A 22,078-nucleotide genomic window follows, 5' to 3' on the forward strand; every position below is an offset into this window, starting at 1 on the left:
TATGCACCTCGGAATTGGATACGGATGTGGGGAGTTGCTTCTCCGATGTGTCTGTCTTCATTTGTAGCCTGTGAGTAAGACCGGATCACTTGATGGAGTGCGCAGCACTCGGAGAAGGGCACAACAGCCACTGGCCCACACAAAGGGGATGCCGCCGTGAAATTCTAGGCATTAGAGTTGCAAAACATAAAGCCCAATGTAGAACAACTGAAGTTACATTAAGAACTCTAAATTAAGCATATAGGAGTACCTTTTTCTTTGTTAACCGCCCATCACAGAATAGCTGCATGTGCACACTACCTCATTGTTTAGAGAAAATATCCCTATTTTATTCAGCTTTGTTCAATTGTATTCTTCATACTACAAAATAACAACACAGAATTCTAAGCAAATCTTGTCAGCTAAATTGACTAGTGTAGCACACAGCCATTTGGCATCGACAGATCAGGGCAAATCAGATCAGGACAACTCAGAGTATGCTATTTTATTCATCTGAAATAGACTACATTTTCTTCATTTCATGCTTCTTTAGACTTGTCTAAAATAAATAAGGCATTTATTGTGAAGGTGTAGGCTATATTACATTTATTAGACTTTTTCAAATGTAGACGTTCCAAAGGTCAGCATCATTGGCTTGTAAGGCTATGTGTGGATGCCAGGAGATGCTAAATGTGTTTATGTTAATTTTTATTTTATTTTTGATTTATTTCACCTTTATTTAACCAGGTAGGCTAGTTGAGAACAAGTTCTCATTTACAACTGTGACCTGGCCAAGATAAAGCATAGCAGTGTGAACAGACAACACAGAGTTACACAAGAGTCTATATACATTGTGTGCAAAAGGCATGAGGAGGTAGGCGAATAATTACAATTTTGCAGATTAACACTGGAGTGATAAATGATCAGATGGTCATGTACAGGTAGAGATACTGGTGTGCAAAAGAGCAGAAAAGTAAATAAATATAAACAGTATGGGGATGAGGTAGGTAAAATTGGGTGGGCTATTTACCGATAGACTATGTACAGCTGCAGCGATCGGTTAGCTGCTCAGATTAATGTGAGATCGACAGTTATTTGCTTGACAATCACCGGCTGATGAAGTTTCGTGGCATTCTCTCAACCAGCTTCACCTGGAATGCTTTTCCAACTATCTTGAAGGAGTTCCCACAAATGCTAAGCACTTGTTGGCTGCTTTTCCTCTGCGGTCCAACTCATCCCAAACCATCTCAATTGGGTTGAGGTCGGGTGATTGTGTAGACCAGGTCATCTGATGCAGCACTCCAACACTCTCCTTCTTGGTCAAATAGCCCTTCCACAGCCTGGGGTGGGTTGGGTCATTGTCCTGTTGAAAAACAAATGATAGTCCCACTAAGCGCAAACCAGATGGGATGGCGTATCGCTGCAGTATGCTGTGGTAGCCATGCTGGTTAAGTGTGCCTTGAATTGTAAGTAAATCACCGACAGTGTCACCATTAAAGCACCCCCACACCACCTCCCCCATGCTCACGGTGGTAACTACCCATGTGGAGATCATCCGCTTACCTACTCTGCGTCTCACAAAGACACAGCGGTATGACAGATGTCCATTGCTCGTGTATTTTGGTCATTTGTATTGGCCCAAGCAAGTCTCCTCTTCTTATTGGTGTCCTTTAGTAGTGGTTATTTTGCAGCAATTTGACCACGAAGGCCTGATTCATGCAGTCTCCTCTGAACAGTTGATTTTGAGATATGTCTGTTCCTTAAACTCTTTAAAGTATTTATTTGGGGTGCAATTTGAGGCTGGTAACTCTAATGAACTTATCCTCTGCAGCAGAAGTAACTCTGGGTCTTCCTTTCCTGTGGCGGTCTTCATGGGAGCCAGGGTCATAGCGCTTGATGGTTTTTGCGACTGCAATTTAAGAAACTTTCAGTGTGTCCTAAAATAATGATTTACTGTCATTTCTCTTTGCTTATTTGAGCTGTTCTTGCCATAATTTGGACTTGGTCTTTTACCAAATAGGGTTATCTTCTGTATAACACATTAAGAAAGGAAAGAAATCCACAAATTAACTTTTAACAAGGCACACCTGTTAATTGAAATGCATTCCAGGCTACCTCATGAAGCTGGTTGAGAGAATTCCAATAGTGTGCAAAGTTGTCATCAAGGCAAAGGTTGGCTACTTTGAAGAATGTCAAATATGAAATATATTTTGTTTTGTTTAACACTTTATTTTGGTTACTATATGATTCCATATGTGTTATTTCATAGTTTTGATGTCTTCACTATTATTCTACAAAGTAGAAAATAGTAGAAATAAAGAACAACCCTGGAATTTGTAGTTGTGTCCAAACTTTATACTGTATATGTAGGTAGGTGTATAATGACTATGCATAGATAATAAACAGCGAGTGGCAGCAGCGTAAAAAAAAGAGGGGGTGTCAATGCAATGTAACGGTTTTCTTGTGTCGAAGGAGAGGAGGACCAAAATACAGCGTGGTTATTTGTATAGATGAAAGATGAAAACACGAACAGTATACGAAAACAATAAACGTGAAAAAACCTAAACAGCCTATCTGGTGTAAACAGAGACAGGAACAATCACCCACAAACCCCAACACCAAACAGGCTACCTAAATATGGTTCCCAATCAGAGACAATGACTAACACCTGCCTCTGATTGAGAACCATATTAGGCCAAACACAGAAACAGACAAACTCGACACACAACATAGAATGCCCACTCAGATCACACCCTGACCAAATAAAACATAGAAACATACAAAGCAAACTATGGTCAGGGTGTGACACGGGTAGCCATTTGATTAGCTGATTATTTGTAAACCTAACCTTAATTTTAAACCCAACCCCTAAGCTTTGTGCTCATGTGGATATGGTAAATGTCCATGCGAGGGATCATTTTCCTTATTTTACTAGCCATGCAGACTTTTGGTCCCCACATGGATAGAAGAACCAACACACACACACACACACACACACACACACACACACACACACACACACACACACACACACACACACACACACACACACACACACACACACACACACACACACACACACACACACACACACACACACACACACACACACACACACACAGACGGTCACACACAAACACGTACACCAGTAGCCCTTTCCTAGAGACTCTCGAAAGGGTAATTGGTGTCCCCAGCAGACCCGAAATGAGACACATCAATATCAGCCCAGCGTCCTCCAGAAACTCGGCTGGCTGCGCCATCAAATAGAAATTATGGATTTTGTCTGGAAAGAGCGGGCCAGGTGGAGTCTCATAGAAAATGAGGTTGCAAAGGGACAGAGGGCCTATAGTCTGTCTTAATGTATTTTTTGTGGGATGTGTGGGTCCATGTGGTGTGATGTTATGTGTAGGCCTACTAGCAACTGTAAGATTAATAAGTAAGTAAGATTCTCAAACCTTATTGTAAAAACAAATCCACCAAATATTGACTGAATTAGGCTGAAGCACATAAACAAACAAAAAACTGACACAACATTCATTTTGGTAGGAATTTCTGTATTCAATTTGGTAGGAATGTATGTATTCAATTGAATTCTGTTCAATATTCATGTAATTTTCTTCTTTGAAACAACACATGCCAACATTTGAAAACCATGGCCTATTTTTGTGTTTTGTTGCTTGGATAAATGTTTTAGAATGAAAACGTTTGGCCCATTTGCATATACACAGGGCATACTTTTTGTTGTTGTTTTTGCATGGTATTTACTCTATCCAACCTGCATCTTTCTAAGGTACCACCCCATTACAATCTCACATTCTACTGTACCTGATCATGATGAATTTCACTCATATTCATGATTGTTTTTGTCAAATTCTCTGGGCATATAACATTATGTCAAGAATATGTTTATAAAACAGGTGGGTATACTTTTTCTAATATTAACACCCTTCTATAGAATATACCAACACAGAAATAGTTTACAATGTGTGCAAGATCAAAACCCTTATCTACGACATTTTGTTGTTAATTTTTGGAAGCTGCTTGAGGTACTTGGTAAACATTTCAAATTAATGTATTAAACTGTATTAAGAAAAATCAACACACACTTGTGCAATGATCGCATTCTCCTCTGTCTCTTATATCATCCCAGAATATTGTGTACACGGTAGTGAAGTAGGAAATTAACACCAGCCACTAGCCAAATGCTGGTACTGTAGATTTTGGCATTGGCTGGTAGAATGTCTATTCTTCACAGCCACATTGGCGGGTGGTCACACAAAGCATTTTGGAGCATTTTTACTTAAATAAATTCTCATTCCCAGATTTGTGTGTGTGTGTGCGTGTGTGTGCGTTTTATGTGATTTATTTTTATCTTCAACCACAGGGGTGCGCTCCAGATCCATGAAGCTCACACTAGCCTCATCCTGCAAGTCATTATTTACTCTCCACTTTAATGTGTCAATTAATGTGTCAGCTTGTCCTCAGATGCAGATGGGAGTGAAAATTGTTCATGTTTTCTTTCTTATGTTTTTTCACAGTCAGTATTTCTCCCAGTTAGGGGCGGGGGTAGGGTCATGTCCTGAACTAAAACAAGTCATGATTGAGCTGTCAGGTATGCCAAGCAGAGAGAAAGAGTGTGTCTGTGTCTGTCTGTGAAGTCCCTTCCTTCCGCCCCCCTCCTTCTCCTTCCTTCCTTCTCAAGGTAAAATGCTTTGACACCACACATTTGTAATTAGAGCATTACAACAGAGATGTGCATGGAGGAATGGAGGTGTAAATTGAGGAGGTTGATGAAGAGGTGGAGGAGAGGGGTGGGGCACTGTGTGCCTGTGTGTGTGTGGGGGACAAGGTTATAAATTACAATGTTTTTAGTTAAGGTACTGCATTACCACTCTTACTATACTATACTCTACTATAACTCTTGGTCGTGTCAATTCAACTCCCATGCTGAAGGATTTAATCTGTCTGGCCAATAAAGTCTACAATGACACATTAAACATACATTATGGCAATGTCATCCATAAATATTACCTTGGTGCGTTTAATCCCTGTCCAAGCGTCGCCTTTGAAATAGATGCAAATCAAAAACCACGTTCCATTGTTGACATTTTGAAGGGGACTTGCATGTCACACGTTCTTAACAGACGTTTGAGGGAAAAACGCATAGGAAAATGCGCTTTGTACAAGCAACAGTTTGAGTGTGCGTTGCTTTTCATAAATAGATCCAGTGACAATTACTGTATGTGGCAGCTTAAGTTAATTTCCACCCCACAAAAACAGGGAAATAACGACTGGAAAGGGAAGATTCCTGAGGTGGGTGGGGCATGCGCATTGCTATGTGTACAGAGAGAAGGGGGATTTTCAGAGAAACGAACGTAGATAAAAAAATAAAAAAAGTGCTTACACTCAGGAGAGGACCTATTCAGTGTCTCACTCCTCATAAAGCCTTTCTGTTCACAGACTAAATAGAAATGTCCCTTTCATTATCTTGTATTATACCAAGAGATGTGCAAGAAAACTGAGTCTGATATGAGAGCTGCCATTTTTCTGAATCCTACAATGGCTAAATCATCTGTCCTGAAGAAGGAGCGAACAATTTAGCACAATCACCCAATTCAAACTCATCAAATCAGCTTTTTATTTCACTGTTTGCTTGCCAAATGAGGTTGATGATTTGATTTAGCCTGTTATCGTGAGTTGGTTATAGTAGCCGGAATGTCGCTAATAATGTAATCTCGAGAAGGGAGACTATCACCCGTAAAATCCAACAAAAAAGGGACTTAATCTTAGAAAATGCAGTCTCCCCTTTCTCGCAGTAGGATCATCAAATGACTCATTTTCACGGTTACAAAAGGTGATTTAAAGAAGGCTTCGTGAGATGGTGTGCTTATTACCACTTCTTTATTACATGCTTTTAGAGTCAGTCTTCAGAAAAGGTTTATTTTGGAATGAGAGACATCATTAAAGTAAAATTTCCAGCCACTGCCTCAAATAAATCAATAGCAATCAGAGTAAGAGAAGAAAGGCAATTATTATCTCTTACTAGATGCTGTGTGGGTTCTATACTTTGTGGGCGGGCAGAAAGAGAGGCTAAAATAATAAAAGCATGTTTTTAAATCCCCCCCATGCTCCATTATAACTCCCCTCCTTACTTCAAGAACTTAGACTTTTCCAGTGCAACCCTTAGAACAATGTGCGATACTAGATCAAATACATCACGTACTCTTCTATGCCTATTTTTTTCCATTTACATGGATAGGAATTGCCATGGATTTACATTTAGAACTCAATTAATAGTATCTCTGTGGGAATTGCTCTGTACTGTACAACTACTGTGTACATTACAAAAAGGCTAGACTAGAGTAATCTCTAAAGCCTTCAGCCGATAATGTGAATAATGTAGAATTCAAGTTCCATTAGGACTCCCTGTACTGTATTAACTTTGCTCTCTCATTTTATGAAGAAGGGGAGACTGCAGGTAGTTGGTCTACGGTATGTGGTTTAGTTGTAATTTAGTACACACAGAGATAGATATCCATTTTGGTGTTACGTGTTTGTTTCGAACTTTTATTAACATTTTCCTCAAAAAGGAAAAGCACACAGTTGATCATAGCAACAACAAAATGGTTTAGTCTCTCTTATCAGTAAAATGGATACATTTAAAACTTTTCCTTGTCGTTACGAAGACACTTTATAACTCCAAGTTTAGTTATGAGTTATGTTTCTCTGCATTATCTCTGTCTGTGCTCTTCATATTATATCAGCACGGTAGTATCCTTCAGAGCCGTGATCATGCATTCCCCATCTAACCTTGGAAGATTAGATATACTTTAGGCCTTCCAGGGATGTCTAGAGCCAACATGTTAAATTAGTTGACAGCTGAGATCAGATCAGACCTGAATTGTACTGTGGGCCTCAAGACTTTTTAAAATCCTAGTTTTATGTTTGGCTGGAGGCTTGAATGAGGATATTGTAGTAAACTCAGAGCATGGATGCTATAAATATGGATGGAGACAAATTGCAGAATAACAACTTAACCTCTTAGGTCGACCCGACACGCAGGCGTCCCATCTCGACATCTGGAAATGCAAATGCGATACGCTAAATGCTAATAGCACTCGTTAAAACTCAAACGTTCATTAAAACACACATGCAGGGTACTGAATTAAAGCTACACTCGTTATGAATCCAGCCAACAAGTCAGATTTTTAAAATGCTTTTTGGCGAAAGTATGAGAAGCTATTATCTGATGGCATGCAACACCCCAAAAGACCCGCAGGGGACGTAAACAAATTAATTAGCATAGTCGGCGCTACACAAAACGCAGAAATAAAATATCAAACATTCATTACCTTTGACGATCTTCTTTGTTGGCACTCCTAGATGTCCCATAAACATCACTATTGGGTCTTTTTTTAATTAAATCGGTCCATATATATAGCCTAGATATCGATCTATGAAGACTGTGTGAGCAAGGAAAAAACAGCGTTTTATAACGCAACGTCATTTTTTATCATTAAAAAAGTCGACGATAAACTTTCACAAAACACTTCGAAATACTTTTGTAATGCAACTTTAGGTATTAGTAAACGTTAATAAACTATCAAATTGATCACTGGGCGATGTATATTCAATAGCTTCACATCATCAAATCATGTTCAGAAATTTCTACTCCAAAACAACCGGTCGGAGACCGGAAGAAATGGGCTGTCTCTTGTTCGTTTGACCAAGAAACAAAGCCTAGGCAATTGACAAGACTGGTGACATCGTGTGGAAGCTGTAGGAATTGCAATCTCGGCTCCAGGTGGTTTCCATTCAACAATACATTCAAGTGGCGCATTGATATATTTTCCCATTTTCAGTGATCAGATTTTCCTGCGCTTTTCGATGAAACGCATGTTCTGTTATAGTCACAGCCGTGATTTAACAAGTTTTAGAAACGTCTGAGTGTTTTCTATCCACACATACTAATCATAATATGATACCGTAGAAGTGTGGCAAATAGAATAAGAATGACTGCTCTAATCACAGTCAGGGCCATATTCTGACATAAGACACCATGTAGCTGGGTAACTCAAATTGTTTACACACATCAGTGTCTGTATTCAAAAAGCGTCTTACAAGAAGTGCTGATCTACGATCAGGTCCCCCCTGTCATTATAATCCTTATTATGATCTAAAAGGCAAAACTGATCCTATATCAGCACTCCTATTCTCTTAAAGCGGCAATCAGCAGTTGAAACAATGACAAAGCATTATCACCACCCCTGTTTATGTAAAAAGGGATGGGGCAGGAGAAATGTAACCACTCTCAAATGTATAGACATAGCTATGGATGCAAGGACTGACCATCCATCTCATCAAAATTATAGTTTTAATTAACCATGTTTTGAGGTTATTTAGTGTTTGTCCACAGTGTGCTTAAAATAAATACAAACAAATAGTGCTACCCTCATGGACACCCTTACACTCATGGACATTTGCTTATATGGATAACACAATCTGAAAATGCTCTGGATACATTCAGTAACATAATACAAACATTTTGGAGTAGGTAGAAGATAAGAAAAAACAATTACAAGGGTTTGAGTGAGAGATCCAACTGGTGTCTCTAAGTGGCCACACACGTCTCCAACTGTGCACAGTTACTAAGTAATTTCAATGCACTTTCATGACTTAATGAAAGCGTTTTCAACTATAAGGTGATATTTTGACCTCTCATAGCTTTGCCATTGAGGAACTGAAGCAAGCACACTTGTAGTTTTTTGTTTGGAACATCCCCACCATCACACAATTACTGTTGTTGTTGTTTACGCTATCCCAAAATGTTCAATTATAAATCACAATCTGGGTCAGGTGGGCATCATTTGAAAGCTTATTCTATTGCCAACATGACTAGCTAAGTAATACTTACAATCTTAGGATGTTTAGGCTTTCAAAAGTCACTTCAGACATACAAATTGTAATTTTGGTATAGAAAAAATCGAATGGAGTCATGAGTGCATTCATGCGCGTGTTCCGATGTTAATTTTTTCACAATACAACAAACAGGCTCATTCTGTTCAGGACAACCCAGGGTATAACACATGTCATCCTTGTAAACGTGGATGAAACAAAGCGATCATAAACGTTGATACTGTAAATGATGAGTTTTCACATATGGAAATGTGAGGTGCACATTTGAACTCAGGTGTGTGGTTTGTTTGTATGATATCAAAGCATGTATGATATCCTCTCGATTTACAGCATTTCCCTCACTCTGACAAAAAAAAATAAAAGTATCCCAAGTAATGAGAGGGATGGGTCATCTTCTTAATATGCGTGGTGCTCAAGTTTATAACGGCTGCAGTCAATACCCATACAGAGCTGTGAAGCAGGGAACCAGAGCTCTGACGTCATGTATACAGTAGCATGTTAATGTACATCCACTACGTTCCAATTTAGGTGCTTTTCAATGACAAAATCTGCCATTTTCAACCCATATCTGTGAGTGGAAAGGGGTACTACTATTCACGTAACCATATTTGCAAGAGATCCCAATGCATTTCAGTGGCCATATACTTAAATGGGAAAAATTCAGGTCGCTACTTATTTTCAAGGGTGTAAGATAGAAACTTTAAAACTGCTGACCGGTCTGGAATAGGTTGCTTGTAAACAGATTTTTGATACCATCTATACTTTCTGAACAATGTTTTAAATGGGTATACTTGAAAATAAAAAAGTCACATACACCAGATGAGTGGAGTGAAATGTGTTGTTTTACAGAGTCGGCCATAGAAGTACTGCGCCTCTGGAGCAAATTAGGGTTAGGTGCCTCAGTCAAGGGTACATCAACAGATTTTTCACCTTGTCGGCTCGAGTATTCAAACCAGTGACCATTCAGTTACTGGCCCAACGCTCTAGCCGCTAGTCTACCTACCGCCTCAATCCCATTAGCATTCACAACTGCTCTTGAACAGTTAAAGATACCAACACCAAAACAACTTTAACATGTGCAGACTGTCACTGGTACTGTTGCTCGAAAACACATTTTTGATGCTACTTGTACTATTCACACTACAACCATAGTTGCATGAATCCCAATGCATTTCGGGGATAGACTTGAATGGGACGAATTCTGTTTGCTACTAATGTGCAACCATTTAAGATAGAAACACCATTCAAGCTAAGAAAATGTGCAGACTGGTCTCGAATAGCTTTTTGAAACCATTTATACTTTTTGAACTATAACCATTTTTAAATGTGTATAAAAGCTCCATATGCTTCAATGGTACATTTTTTTGGATTCACCACTGCTCTTGAACCATTTATGCTACAAACATGAAACCAACATTGAAATGCGAAGACTGACTAAAATTAGATTGCTTGTCAAAAGCCTCTTGATACTATATATACTTTTGCAACTATAACTCCATAGACTTCAAAGGCAACATTTGGATACACACTGCTCTAGATCTGTTTCAGCTAAAAACACCACCCAAATGTTGACATGTGCAAACTGACTCAACTTAGATGGCTTCAACACAGCTTTTTACTACTATTCATACTTCATAAACTATAAAGCTGGTTGAATCCACATTCATTTCAATGGTGGAATGCAGGCTTCAACATTCTAAACTGAAATCCACTGGCACAAAACATTCAGAATGTTTAAACTAGAGGATTTTTAGAACTTAAAAGCACATGATATGGCTTTTGATGATATAGTGATCTCTCTAGTCTAATATACTAGGCCACTATAATTCACTAATTCACTATAATAACTCCACACCTACAAACCACCATCAATTTACTTTTTTTGTCCAGCCACTGACAGTTGGATACAAAAAAATCTACCAGCCACTCAGATTTTCTACCAGCCAAAATATATTATTTTGCCATAATTACACCAAAAACAAAAACAGATGTGTGCTTTCTATTTTTCTAAAACAGGAAATATATTACTAGTAAGAAGTAATGGGGTATATTGCTAAATTTCATTTCATTTTTGTGACCTGTGTTTTTCAACCAATGTTTAAAATTTCAGGCCTCCCAAGTGGCGCAGCAGTCTAAGGCGGCATTGCAGTGCTTGAGGTGTCACTACAGACCCAGGTTCGATCCCAGGCTGCGTTATAACAGGCCGTGTCTGGCGCACAATTGGCCCAGCTTCGTCCAGGTTAGGGGAGAATTTGGCCGGGGGGCTTTAGTTGGCTGCTCTAGCGACTCCTTGTGGTGGGCAGAGCACCTGCATGCCACGGTAGTCAGTTGAACAGTGTTTCGTCTGACACATTGGTGCGGCTGGCTTCTCGTGTTAAAGTGGTCGGGTGATAAGGAGCGCAACTTGGCGGGTCATGTTTCGGGGGACTTATAACTCGACCTTTGTCTCTCCTGAGCCTGTTGAGGAGTTGCATCGATAAGACAAGATTGTAATTGGATATGACAAAATTGGGGATTTTTTAAAAACGTTTAGATACAAACAAACAACTGAACATCAAGAATCAACAAAGTGCCCTGCCACAAAAGATAGAGTGATATGGCATATTAATTATTACAGTTCACGGCTCTATTTTTTACAAGGACTAAATGATGTGCTCCTAAGTAGCAATGTAGAAGAACACAAATAAATCTAGGACAGTGGTCCTCTTTTCTGAGTCACGGTCACTTTTTGAGTCAAAATGCAAGTCTACGACTCAGATTCTTTATTAAACATGACTTAACAAACGTAAGCAACATTATCCAATTAAAGAGTTCTTTAGCAATGATGTTTGTGCAATAGGGTATGTCCTTGTTTTTTAAAAACATTTTTTTGTCCCTTAAAATAACATAAAATTGATCAAAAATACAGTGTAGACATTGTTAATGTTGTAAATGACTATTGTAGGTGGAAACGGCAGATTTTTTTAATGGAATACAGTGGGGCAAAAAAGTATTTAGTCAGCCACAAATTGTGCAAGTTCTCCCACTTAAAAAGATGTGAGAGGCCTGTAATTTTCATCATTTTCCTCTCTCATCTTTTTAAGTGGGAGAACTTGCACAATTGGTGGCAGACTAGATACTTTTTTGCCCCACTGTATCTACATAGGCGTACAGAGACCCATTTTCAGCACCCATCACTCCTGTGTTCCAATAGCACATTGTGTTAGCTAATCTAAGTTTAGAATTTTAAAAGGATAATTGATCATTAGAAAACCATTTTGCAATCATGTTAGTGCTGATTAAAGAAGCAATAAACCTGGCCTTCTTTAGACGAGTTGGGTATCTGGAGCATCAGCATTTATGGGTTCGTTTACAGGCTCAAAATGGCGTGACAGAGAGCTAGTAAGATTTCATTATTTATTTTTCAATTTTAATTTTCACCTACTTAGTTTAGCCTACTCAAACATCCGGCTCAAACAGAGATGCTATGTTACCTAGCTGGCTATTGCTATCCAACACTGTAACTCTTCCAAGTCAAGGTAAGCATTTGGTTTTATTAATTTATTGCCACCAGAACCAGCTAGTTTAACTGCTAAACTGCTTGCTAACTGTACACTGTACTGCATGATTGAAGCGGTGACATGGCTGTGTGTAGCGATTAGCGTTTATAATATGAAGGTATGGCGCTTGGAAAGTTTTTTTTGCCTGGTCACAGACAGCTGATGTGTTGTGCACTGAAGTGTACAAGCGAAGGGAAACGGTGAGAGGAGGAGAGCACATATATGTGAGAAGGAATTATACCACGATCTGGCTGCTATGAAAGTGAACTGTGTTTGTGTGTGATCAGGGGTGAATTCATTCCGCCGATTCTGTAGAAAACGTTTCTTAAACGGAACAAAACTGTTTGTTTGCAACTGTTGGACTAATAGATCAGCTAGATGCAGGCAAGATTGTGGAAGATAGTATTGAATGTGTCAATGTCATTACACCTTGATTGCTCAAATGTATCTTGACCTGTGCACCTACGTTGTAAACTTTCATTCATACGCTAATTTGTAGCAACCTCATGATGGGTATATGGAAATTATGAGTATCGTGTAGTAGCCTAAACCTATCAGTGTTAGCATTGAGCTGTAATAGAAATTAGGCCATGCTCATAAAAATAAATTATCATCCTCCCTCATCTTAAATGGCACCGATCGCCACTGATCTCATAGTATCAACGTTGCTGTGCGTTTGAGGTTTCTTTTTGCAGTCTATGGTTCGAGGAAACTGCAGACACAGTGATCTGAGCTATCGGATTGGCCAGCGGTAGGTCCTATAAGTGAACTTGACTTGCTTTTCACATGAAATGGCTAAAAATGGGAACACTTTGCCTTCCCGGCGCTAGGGCTGCTGAATAAAGTTCACTTACCGCCAACAGCGGGAAAAACATTAAAGAAATAGGAACGCAAAGCTTTATCATTAGATTGCGATCGACTGGTTGGTGACCACTGATATAGGAGAACAATGAAAGTATAATGAGTGTTTTAATGATAGGAAATTACCAATATTTCATGAATATACATTTTTAGGAGTGATCCATGCTCAATTAAGCACAATCATTAGGTGAGATAAAAATGTTCAGCTGCCCCTTTAAGTGACGTGCCGTTACCGTGGTAAGTTGGACACTTGCTTGTCTGTGATGGAAAAAAACTCAGACGGCGATGTCTTCGTAGCAGCAGACAGTTGGAGCAAACAACTTAGTGTGTGAAGAAAACAATGTCTTGCCAAGAAACAGAATGACAAAGTCACACTTTAGTAGCCTTTCTTGTCAATTCCAACTTCTACTTGTGGCCTGTTCCCAAATGCTCTGTGTGACCACCCGCCAACGTGCCTGGTGAAATAGATATTCTTACCCACCACGCCAAATTCTACCCACATTTGGTGGGTGGTGGGTGTTAATTTCCTACCCTGCAAACCACCCCGAAATGGGTCACTATAACTAACACACACTATGAAAACCGTATTACTACCATTAATACTACTATTTCACAACCATAAATACTTCAAGACTAGCAAGCAAACCACATTCACTTCAGTACATGTCCTTTTCTAGTTATTACTAATTTAAGTCCAAAATTTGATGTTGCAATTGCAGATTGCTCCTTTAAATACAGGACAGACCCAGATTATTGGAAATATTCAATTTACCTCTATTCCTGACAGGACAAGCACGTGCTGGCCGTGGTGGCCATCGACCAGATGCTGGAGAAGCTGAAGAAGTCAAATGAGTTCCTGGAGTTGATCCTGAAGGGCCTTAATGAATACTTGGAGAAGAAGCGCCTCTACTTTCCACGATTCTTCTTCCTGTCCAACGACGAGCTGCTGGAGATCCTGTCTGAAACCAAAGACCCCACAAGGTAAGAGCACTGGCATTAACCTTATACCCGTTCAGACCTGGGTTCAAATACTATTTGAAATCATTTTAAATACTTAATTGGGCTTGAATGAACTTGCCTAGCACAATGGAACCAATGGAATAGCCTTAAAATGGAAAACTGTCCATCTGGCACTCCAGGCAGGGTAAAGCAAACGCTAAAATGACTGTTACAGTCCTATCCATGTGGGATTAACCCTGTTTCACGAGTGCGTTACACTGTAAATTATGCATTGTATTGTAGCATTGATAGGTGGGTAAATGGAAGTAAACAGTATGATTTGTGTTCCCTCCCGACTATGAGAGGTGCCCAAGCTTTGCAGCAATGTAAACTCTTTGTAAATCTATCCCTTTAAGCCGTAAAAGTGGGTTATTTTTGTGGATAAAGTGCTTCTTGCCCAAGGTCCTAGAGTGTAACTCAACTGAGGCAGGCAATCACTAGCTTGATTGTGACACTGCTGAAATTAAATTGATTGCTCTTGAAAAATCACGGCTCAAGCCTTTGCTCTAAGACTTCAGGGACACACTAACCACTTGTTAGGAAGATCTGAAAAACTCTGAACAAAAATATAAACGCAACATGTAAACTGTTTGTCCCATGTTTTGTGAGCTAAAATTAAAGATCCCAGAAATGTTCCATACGCATAAAAAGCTAATTTCTTTCTAATTTTGTGCACAAATTTGTTTACATCCCTGTTAGTGAGCATTTCCTCTGCCAACATATTCCTCACATGACATGTGTGGCATATCAAGAGGCTGATTAAACAGCATGATCATTAAACAGGTGCACCTTGTGCTGGGAAAAATTAAAGGCTATTCTAAAGTGTGCAATTTTGTCACACAACACAATGCCACAGATGTTTGAGGGAAAGTTCAATTGGCATGCTGACTGCATTAATGTCCACCAGAGCTGTTACCAGAAAATGTCATGTTAATTTCTCCACCGTAAGCCGCCTCCAACATCCTTTTAGAGAATTTGGTAGTTTGTCCAACTGGCCTCACAACCGCAGACCGTGTTTAACCACGCCAGCTCAGGACCCCCACATCCGGCTTCACCTGTGGGAAAGTCTGAGACCAGCCACCCAGATACATTTACATTTAAGTCATTTAGCAGACGCTCTTATCCAGAGCGACTTACAAATTGGTGCATTCACCTTAAGACATCCAGTGGAACAGTCACTTTACAATAGTGCATCTAAATCTTAAAGGGGGGGGGTGAGAGGGTGAGAGGGATACCTGATAGCTGATGAAAGTGTGGGTTTGCACAACCTAAGATTTTCTCCACGTAACCGACTTCAGTGGGCAAATGCTCACATTTGACAGCCACTGGCACGCTGGAGAAGTGTGCTCTTCACGGATTAATCCCTGTTTCAACTGGACCGGGCAGATGGCAGATGGATTGTTTGGCGTCGTGTGGGCGAGCGGTTTGCTGATGTCAACGTTGTGAAGTAGGGCTGGGCGGTATACTGTATTTTACTATATACTGGTATTGATGCACATACCGGTTTGTGTTTTTACTTTACCTTCTATAACAGTATTTGATTGTTTGGTTTGTTGACTCCGCTACTTGAGTCATCCCTCTCTGCTCTCTCTCTCTCTCTCTCCATGCTGCTTTCCTCACAGACCTAGTCCCACCCCCAGTCACTCAAGGAGCGGGTTTGTTGTTGCTTGACCACTAGACGCTTTCGTTCAGTTTCCATGGTCAATGCAGCACATGCAACAATGTTGATGACAACAATGTTGTTTCCACTTTGATCTTAAAATAAATCCACAAGCATTTTATAATTGCAATATTAGTTTGTGTTTCTTACATCTGCAAACAGCTAGTTTGTATTTTCTTTGCAAGTTATGCTAACTCGTGTTAGCCCCTAATGCTAATCACTAGTTAACTGGCTAAAAGTACTGAGGCCTAAATCAACATGTTGTTTGTGCAACAGTATCTTCTAAATCAAAGAGGAACAGGCGAAGCATGAATATGTTGGCTATATGAATAAAGTTTTAATGTAGCTAAAGATTATAGGGTCCCATAGGAAACACGGAACATCACTTTGGTTCCTAACCTGTCACAATAACTCCATTGCATTTTCATTTGTTGTCATGTCAAACAACACTGTATTCAAAGTGCCCACTTACTTATATTCTAACTATATAATTATAATAAACATTATATTTCCATGATTCCAAAAGTTTACCCAAGTGTTTTTTTAATCTAAATCACAATTGCAACATTTGGTTAAAATTAAGGCCTAGTATTTTTGCCCATATCGTGGCAGTGTGAAAATGATCTCAAATGAGTGCAGGAAATGCAGAAATTGGTGGAAATGCAGGAAATTATTTTTGGTTGAAGTTGAATTGAACAGTATAAAACAATCCGAATGGTGAAAGACCCATTTAAATAATTTTGAATATATGTGTTGCCACCCTAGGGTCACGCACTACTCATAAAGAAAATGTAGAACTTTTATTAATCAAAAACATAAAATACCGCCAAATACCGTTCTTCCGTCCAAAATTAGAAAAATACCATGATATGACATTTTGGCCATATCGCCCAGCCCTATTGTGAAACATGTGCCACATGGTGAAGGTGGGGTGACGATATGGGTAAGCATAAGCTATGGACAACGAACACAATTGCATTTTATCTATGGAAATTTGAATGCACAGAGATACTGTGACGAGATCCTGAGATCCATTGTTGTGCCATTCATCCACCGCCATCACATGTTTGCATGATAATGCACGACCCCATGTCGCACGGATCTGTACACAATTCCTGGAAGCTGAAAATGTCCCAGGGTCTTTTATGGCCTGCATACTCACAAGACACGTCAACCATTGATTATGTTTGGGGTGCTTTAGATCGACGTGTATGACAGCGTGTTCCAGACCCGCCAATATCCAGCAACTTCACATAGCCATTGAAGAGGAGTGGGACAACATTCCACAGGCCACAATCAACAGCCTGATCAACTCCATGTGAAGGAGGCCAATGGTGGTCAGAACCGATACTGAATGGTTTTCTGATCTACACCCCTACGTTTTTTTAAAGGTTTCTGTGACCAATAGAAACATCTTTATTCCCTGTCATGTGAAATCCATAGATTAGGGCCTAATGAATTTATTTAATTTGACTGATTTCCTTATATGAACTGTAACTCAGTAAAATCTTTGAAATTGTTGCATGTTTGGTATATTTTTTAGTTCAGTGTATATTTCAGTATTTGTGTGGGTATGATCTTAGCTATATCAGTCATGGTATAGAATTGTCTAGAATTGTCTAGAATGTCATTCTATGCTGTAGCATTAAGATTTCCCTTCAATGGAACTAAGGGGCCTAGCCCAAATCATGAAAAACAGCCTTTCCTCCTCCACCAAACTTTACAGTTGGCACTTTGCATTGGGACAGGTAGCGTTCTTCTGGCATCTGCCATACCAAGATTCATCCGTCGGACTGACAGATGGTGAAGCGTGATTCATCACTCCAGAGAATGCGTTTCCACTGCTCCAGAGTCCAATGGCGGCGAGCTTTCCACCACTCCAGCCGACGCTTGGCATTGCGCATTGGTGAGCTTAGGCTTGTGTGTGGCTGCTCGGCCATGGAAACCCATTTCATGAAGCTCCCGACGAACAGTTATTATGCCGACGTTGCTTCCAGAGGCAGTTTGGAACTTGGTAGTGAGTGTTGCAACCAAGGACAGGCTATTTTTTACGCTTTACACGCTTCAGCACTCGGCGGTCTTGTTCTGTGAGCTTGTGTGGCCTATCACTTCGCGGCTGAGCCGTTGTTGCTCCTAGATGTTTCCACTTCACAATAACAGCACTTACAGTTCACTGAGGCAGGTCTAGCAAGGCAGACATATGATGAACTGACTTCTTGGAAAGGTGGCATGCTATGACTGTGCTACTTTGAAAGTCACTGAGCTCTTCAGTAAGGCTGTTCTGCTGTCCATGTTTGTCTATGGAGATTGCATGGCTGTGTGCTCAATTTTATACACCATTCAGCAATGGTTGTGGCTGAAATAGCCGAATCCACTAATTTGAAGGGGTGTCTACACACTTTTGGTCATGTATTGTATATACATGTTTTCCTCTAGGATTTTGCTTGTGCTTTGCTCTATTCTGTTTATTTTCATCTTAAAAAAACTCCCTGGTCCTTGCCGATGACAAGCATACCCATAACGTGATGCACCCACCACCATGCTTAAAAATATGAAGAGTGGTCCTCAGTGATGTGTTGAGTTGGATTTGCCCAAAACATAACGCATTTTATATTCTGGACATACATTTTTTTGCCACATTTTTGGCAGATTTACTTTAGTGCCTTATTGCAAACAGGATGCATGTTTTGGAACATTTGTATTCTATACAGGCTTCCTTCTTTTCACTCTGTCATTTAGGTTAGTACAGCTTTTACCCCCGATAAGACTCCTGAACAGCTAATCAAATGCCCCCCCCACCCCACACCCCTCTTTTAAGCTGCTGCTGCTCTCTGTTTATTATGTTTCCATAGTCACTTGAATTTTACCTACATGTACATATTACCTCAATTACCTCAACTAACCTGTGCCCCAGCACATTGACTCTGTATCGGTAACCCCTGTATATAGCCTTGCTACTGTTATTTTACTGCTGCTAATGAAAGGCCTAATTAATTAATTATTAATTTATTATACTTATCAATTTTTTACTTAACAGTTATTTTTCTTATAGCTGCATTGTTAGTTAAGTAAGCATTTTACTGTAAGGTTGTATTTTTCCTGTTGTATTCGGCACATGTGACAAATTTGATTTGATTTATTGTGGAGTAGTATAGTACTTAGTATTTTCTTAAATAAACAAAAATGAACTACAGTAACTGTTGGCATTTCAGTTTCCCTCTGAACTGAAACCGAACCGTGCCATGACCCCAAAACCGCAATACCTACTGAACCGTAACACCCTAGCCATCGGGGGTATCTTGTCAGAAAGCCATGTTTCAGAAAAACAATATTGCATTTACAAGAGTCTCTTTGAGGGAAGTGGTGGCTGGTTTTCTCCTCTCCTTAGTCTTACCAGGACGCCTTTTTTTCGAATGCGTTTCCTCTTTTGTAGCCCAAGGATTTGGTCAGAGGCGATGAATCGAAGCCCAGGCAGATGAATCGAAGTTGATGCCGGAATTTTGTTTATTAACTGCCGATGTCCAAAAGTTTTTGTTAATCATAGGAAATAATAGCAGGCACATTTCGAGCAAAAAAAGTAAAGATAAATGCCAAAAGAATCACAAAATAGCAAAGTCGAGTTGGAGCACGCAAAAGACGGCAGACATACAGTACGGTGCCATGTCTCTTATTGTGTATCAGATGTTAGGGTTATTTATACAATATATAGATGCATTGTCGTGGTTGGTCATACAGAGGCTTTAAAGTAGTGATGGCATTTGAGTTCCTTCCGTAGTGATGTATATGGGCATATTTACATGGTGTTTCTCACAACTCCTGTTCAGAGAATAACCTACCAAAGTATAATTTACATTACATTACATTTAAGTCATTTAGCAGACGCTCTTATCCAGAGCGACTTACAAATTGGTGCATTCACCTTATGACATCCAGTGGAACAACCACTTTACAATAGTGCATCTAAATATTTTAAGGGGGGGGGGGGTGAGAAGGATTACTTTATCCTATCCTAGGTATTCCTTAAAGAGGTGGGGTTTCAGGTGTCTCCGGAAGGTGGTGATTGACTCCGCTGTCCTGGTGTCGTGAGGGAGTTTGTTCCACCATTGGGGAGCCAGAGCAGCGAACAGTTTTGACTGAGCTGAGCGGGAACTGTACTTCCTCAGTGGTAGGGAGGCGAGCAGGCCAGAGGTGGATGAACGCAGTGCCCTTATTTGGGTGTAGGGCCTGATCAGAGCCTGGAGGTACTGAGGTGCCGTTCCCCTCACAGCTCCGTAGGCAAGCACCATGGTCTTGTAGCGGATGCGAGCTTCAACTGGAAGCCAGTGGAGAGAGCGGAGGAGCGGGGTGACGTGAGAGAACTTGGGAAGGTTGAACACTAGACGGGCTGCGTTGTATAATATGATCAGAACACACATACTTGGCCACTACATACACTTCATTCAGCAAAAAAGAAATGCTCCGAACCACCTCATCAAGACGGCTCAAAAGAGATGGGAATAAGGAGAAGAAGAGAAAAAGTTGAGGCTTCGAAAATGAAAATCCTGTACTTACTGTGGGAATTTAATTATATAATGTCTTCTCCTCACGACACTCTGCCCTACTTACTCCACTGTGGCTCCCTGAGTAGGCGAAAGGCTGATAAGCATGCCTTGTCTTATTTCACCAAAGGTACTGTATGTGGTTTATAATGAATGTGATTTCAGACAAAGGAGGCTCAGCCCTTTACTCTTCTGTTTCTTTTTTCCCCTTCTCATCCACTACTGCCATGAATTTCATTAGCCTCATGTCGCCTCGTGCAGTCACTGACTTTTCTGAAAAGACAGAATTTTCCAAACACCTACGGTAGTTTGATTTTGGCAAGGCGATGAATCTGTTGCGAGGCTGAATAGGACCTAGTGTGCCGTCTTAATGCCCTTTTGAGCAAGGATGTGATATTCTCCCATCTGTAGAGCTTTACCGCAGTTCTTTCTGTATCAAAGTTTCACCAGACCAACCCAGTCAACCCACACAACCATTTCATGCAGCCACACATTTTCTCCAACGCTGCTTGGTTGCTTTATGATTCATTACTATTTTTTAAATTAACGACGGTCCTTTTTTTCAGAACTGTTTTAATTTTATCTTTAGTGTTCGACTTCAATCCAACACAAAATAATGTATTGCAAAGTAATTTGTCACAGAAAGCACAACAAAACGCTTAAGCGTGGTGCGTGTGTCGTATTTGAGATTTGATTAGTCTCTTTTGTGTTCCCCGACTGGTGGTTAGAGGACAATCAATAGCCGATTATCATCAAGATTAGGCCAGATGCAATAGTTTTGCGTGCGGTGTGAATAACAGACATTTTGTTGATTTTCCAGGCAAACCCTTGCATGCAATATTATAATCACAAGCAGTAGGCCTAAACGAGATGCTCTTACTGTGGCAGTGTTATACAGATAGGGAAGGACATCTAATTGTGGGAAGTTATGCAAAGAAAGCAATGACTTTGCCACCCAGGAGGGCCAAGATAAGTAGGCTACCTGCTCACATTTGGATTACGCCTTCTATGATTATTCCTAAAATCTCAAGTTTGTTAGTTTTGTGGCCTAGGATAATCAAGCAGTGTAAGCAGCTGTACCCAAAAAACATATACCGCTGCATGGGTTTGTTTACATCCCACTGCTATTTTAGCACATTCTCTCCTCTATCTTTCCTCTGTATCTATCCTATCCAATCAACATCAAAAAAACATGTTTGGCAGTTTTGATACATAAAAAGTGTATCAAGGGGTCTGAAATCAGTGTCCATGTTCCATGCAATATGTGTTGTGCGTCTGGCTGTAGGTCTACAGTACATTCGGAAAGTATTCAGACCCCTTGACTTTTTCCACATTTTGTTACATTACAGTCTTATTCTAAAATTGATTTAATTGGTTTTTCCCCTCATCAATTTACACACAATACCCCATAATAACAATGCAAAAACAGGTGGATTAGACATATTTGCTAATATATTACAAAAAAAAAACGGAAATATCACATTTACATATTCATATTTAGTATTTGGGGAGTTTCTCCCATTCTTCTCTGCAGATCCTCTCTAGCTCTGTCAGGTTGGATGGGGAGCGTCACTGCACAGCTATTT

General features: G+C 40.0%; 1 protein-coding gene across 1 annotated transcript in view; it reads left to right on the forward strand.

Annotated features, from left to right (window-relative positions):
* The window catches only part of dnah7 (dynein, axonemal, heavy chain 7), a 224,626-nt gene that overhangs the window by 45,775 nt on the left and 156,773 nt on the right, over positions 1 to 22,078 (forward strand). Inside the window, 1 exon segment of the mRNA XM_046362668.1 lies at positions 14,083 to 14,276. Coding sequence (XP_046218624.1) covers positions 14,083 to 14,276 — 194 coding nt within the window.

The sequence above is a fragment of the Oncorhynchus gorbuscha genome, linkage group LG09 (genome assembly GCF_021184085.1).
Source record: "Oncorhynchus gorbuscha isolate QuinsamMale2020 ecotype Even-year linkage group LG09, OgorEven_v1.0, whole genome shotgun sequence".
NCBI classification, from domain to species: Eukaryota; Metazoa; Chordata; class Actinopteri; order Salmoniformes; family Salmonidae; genus Oncorhynchus; species Oncorhynchus gorbuscha.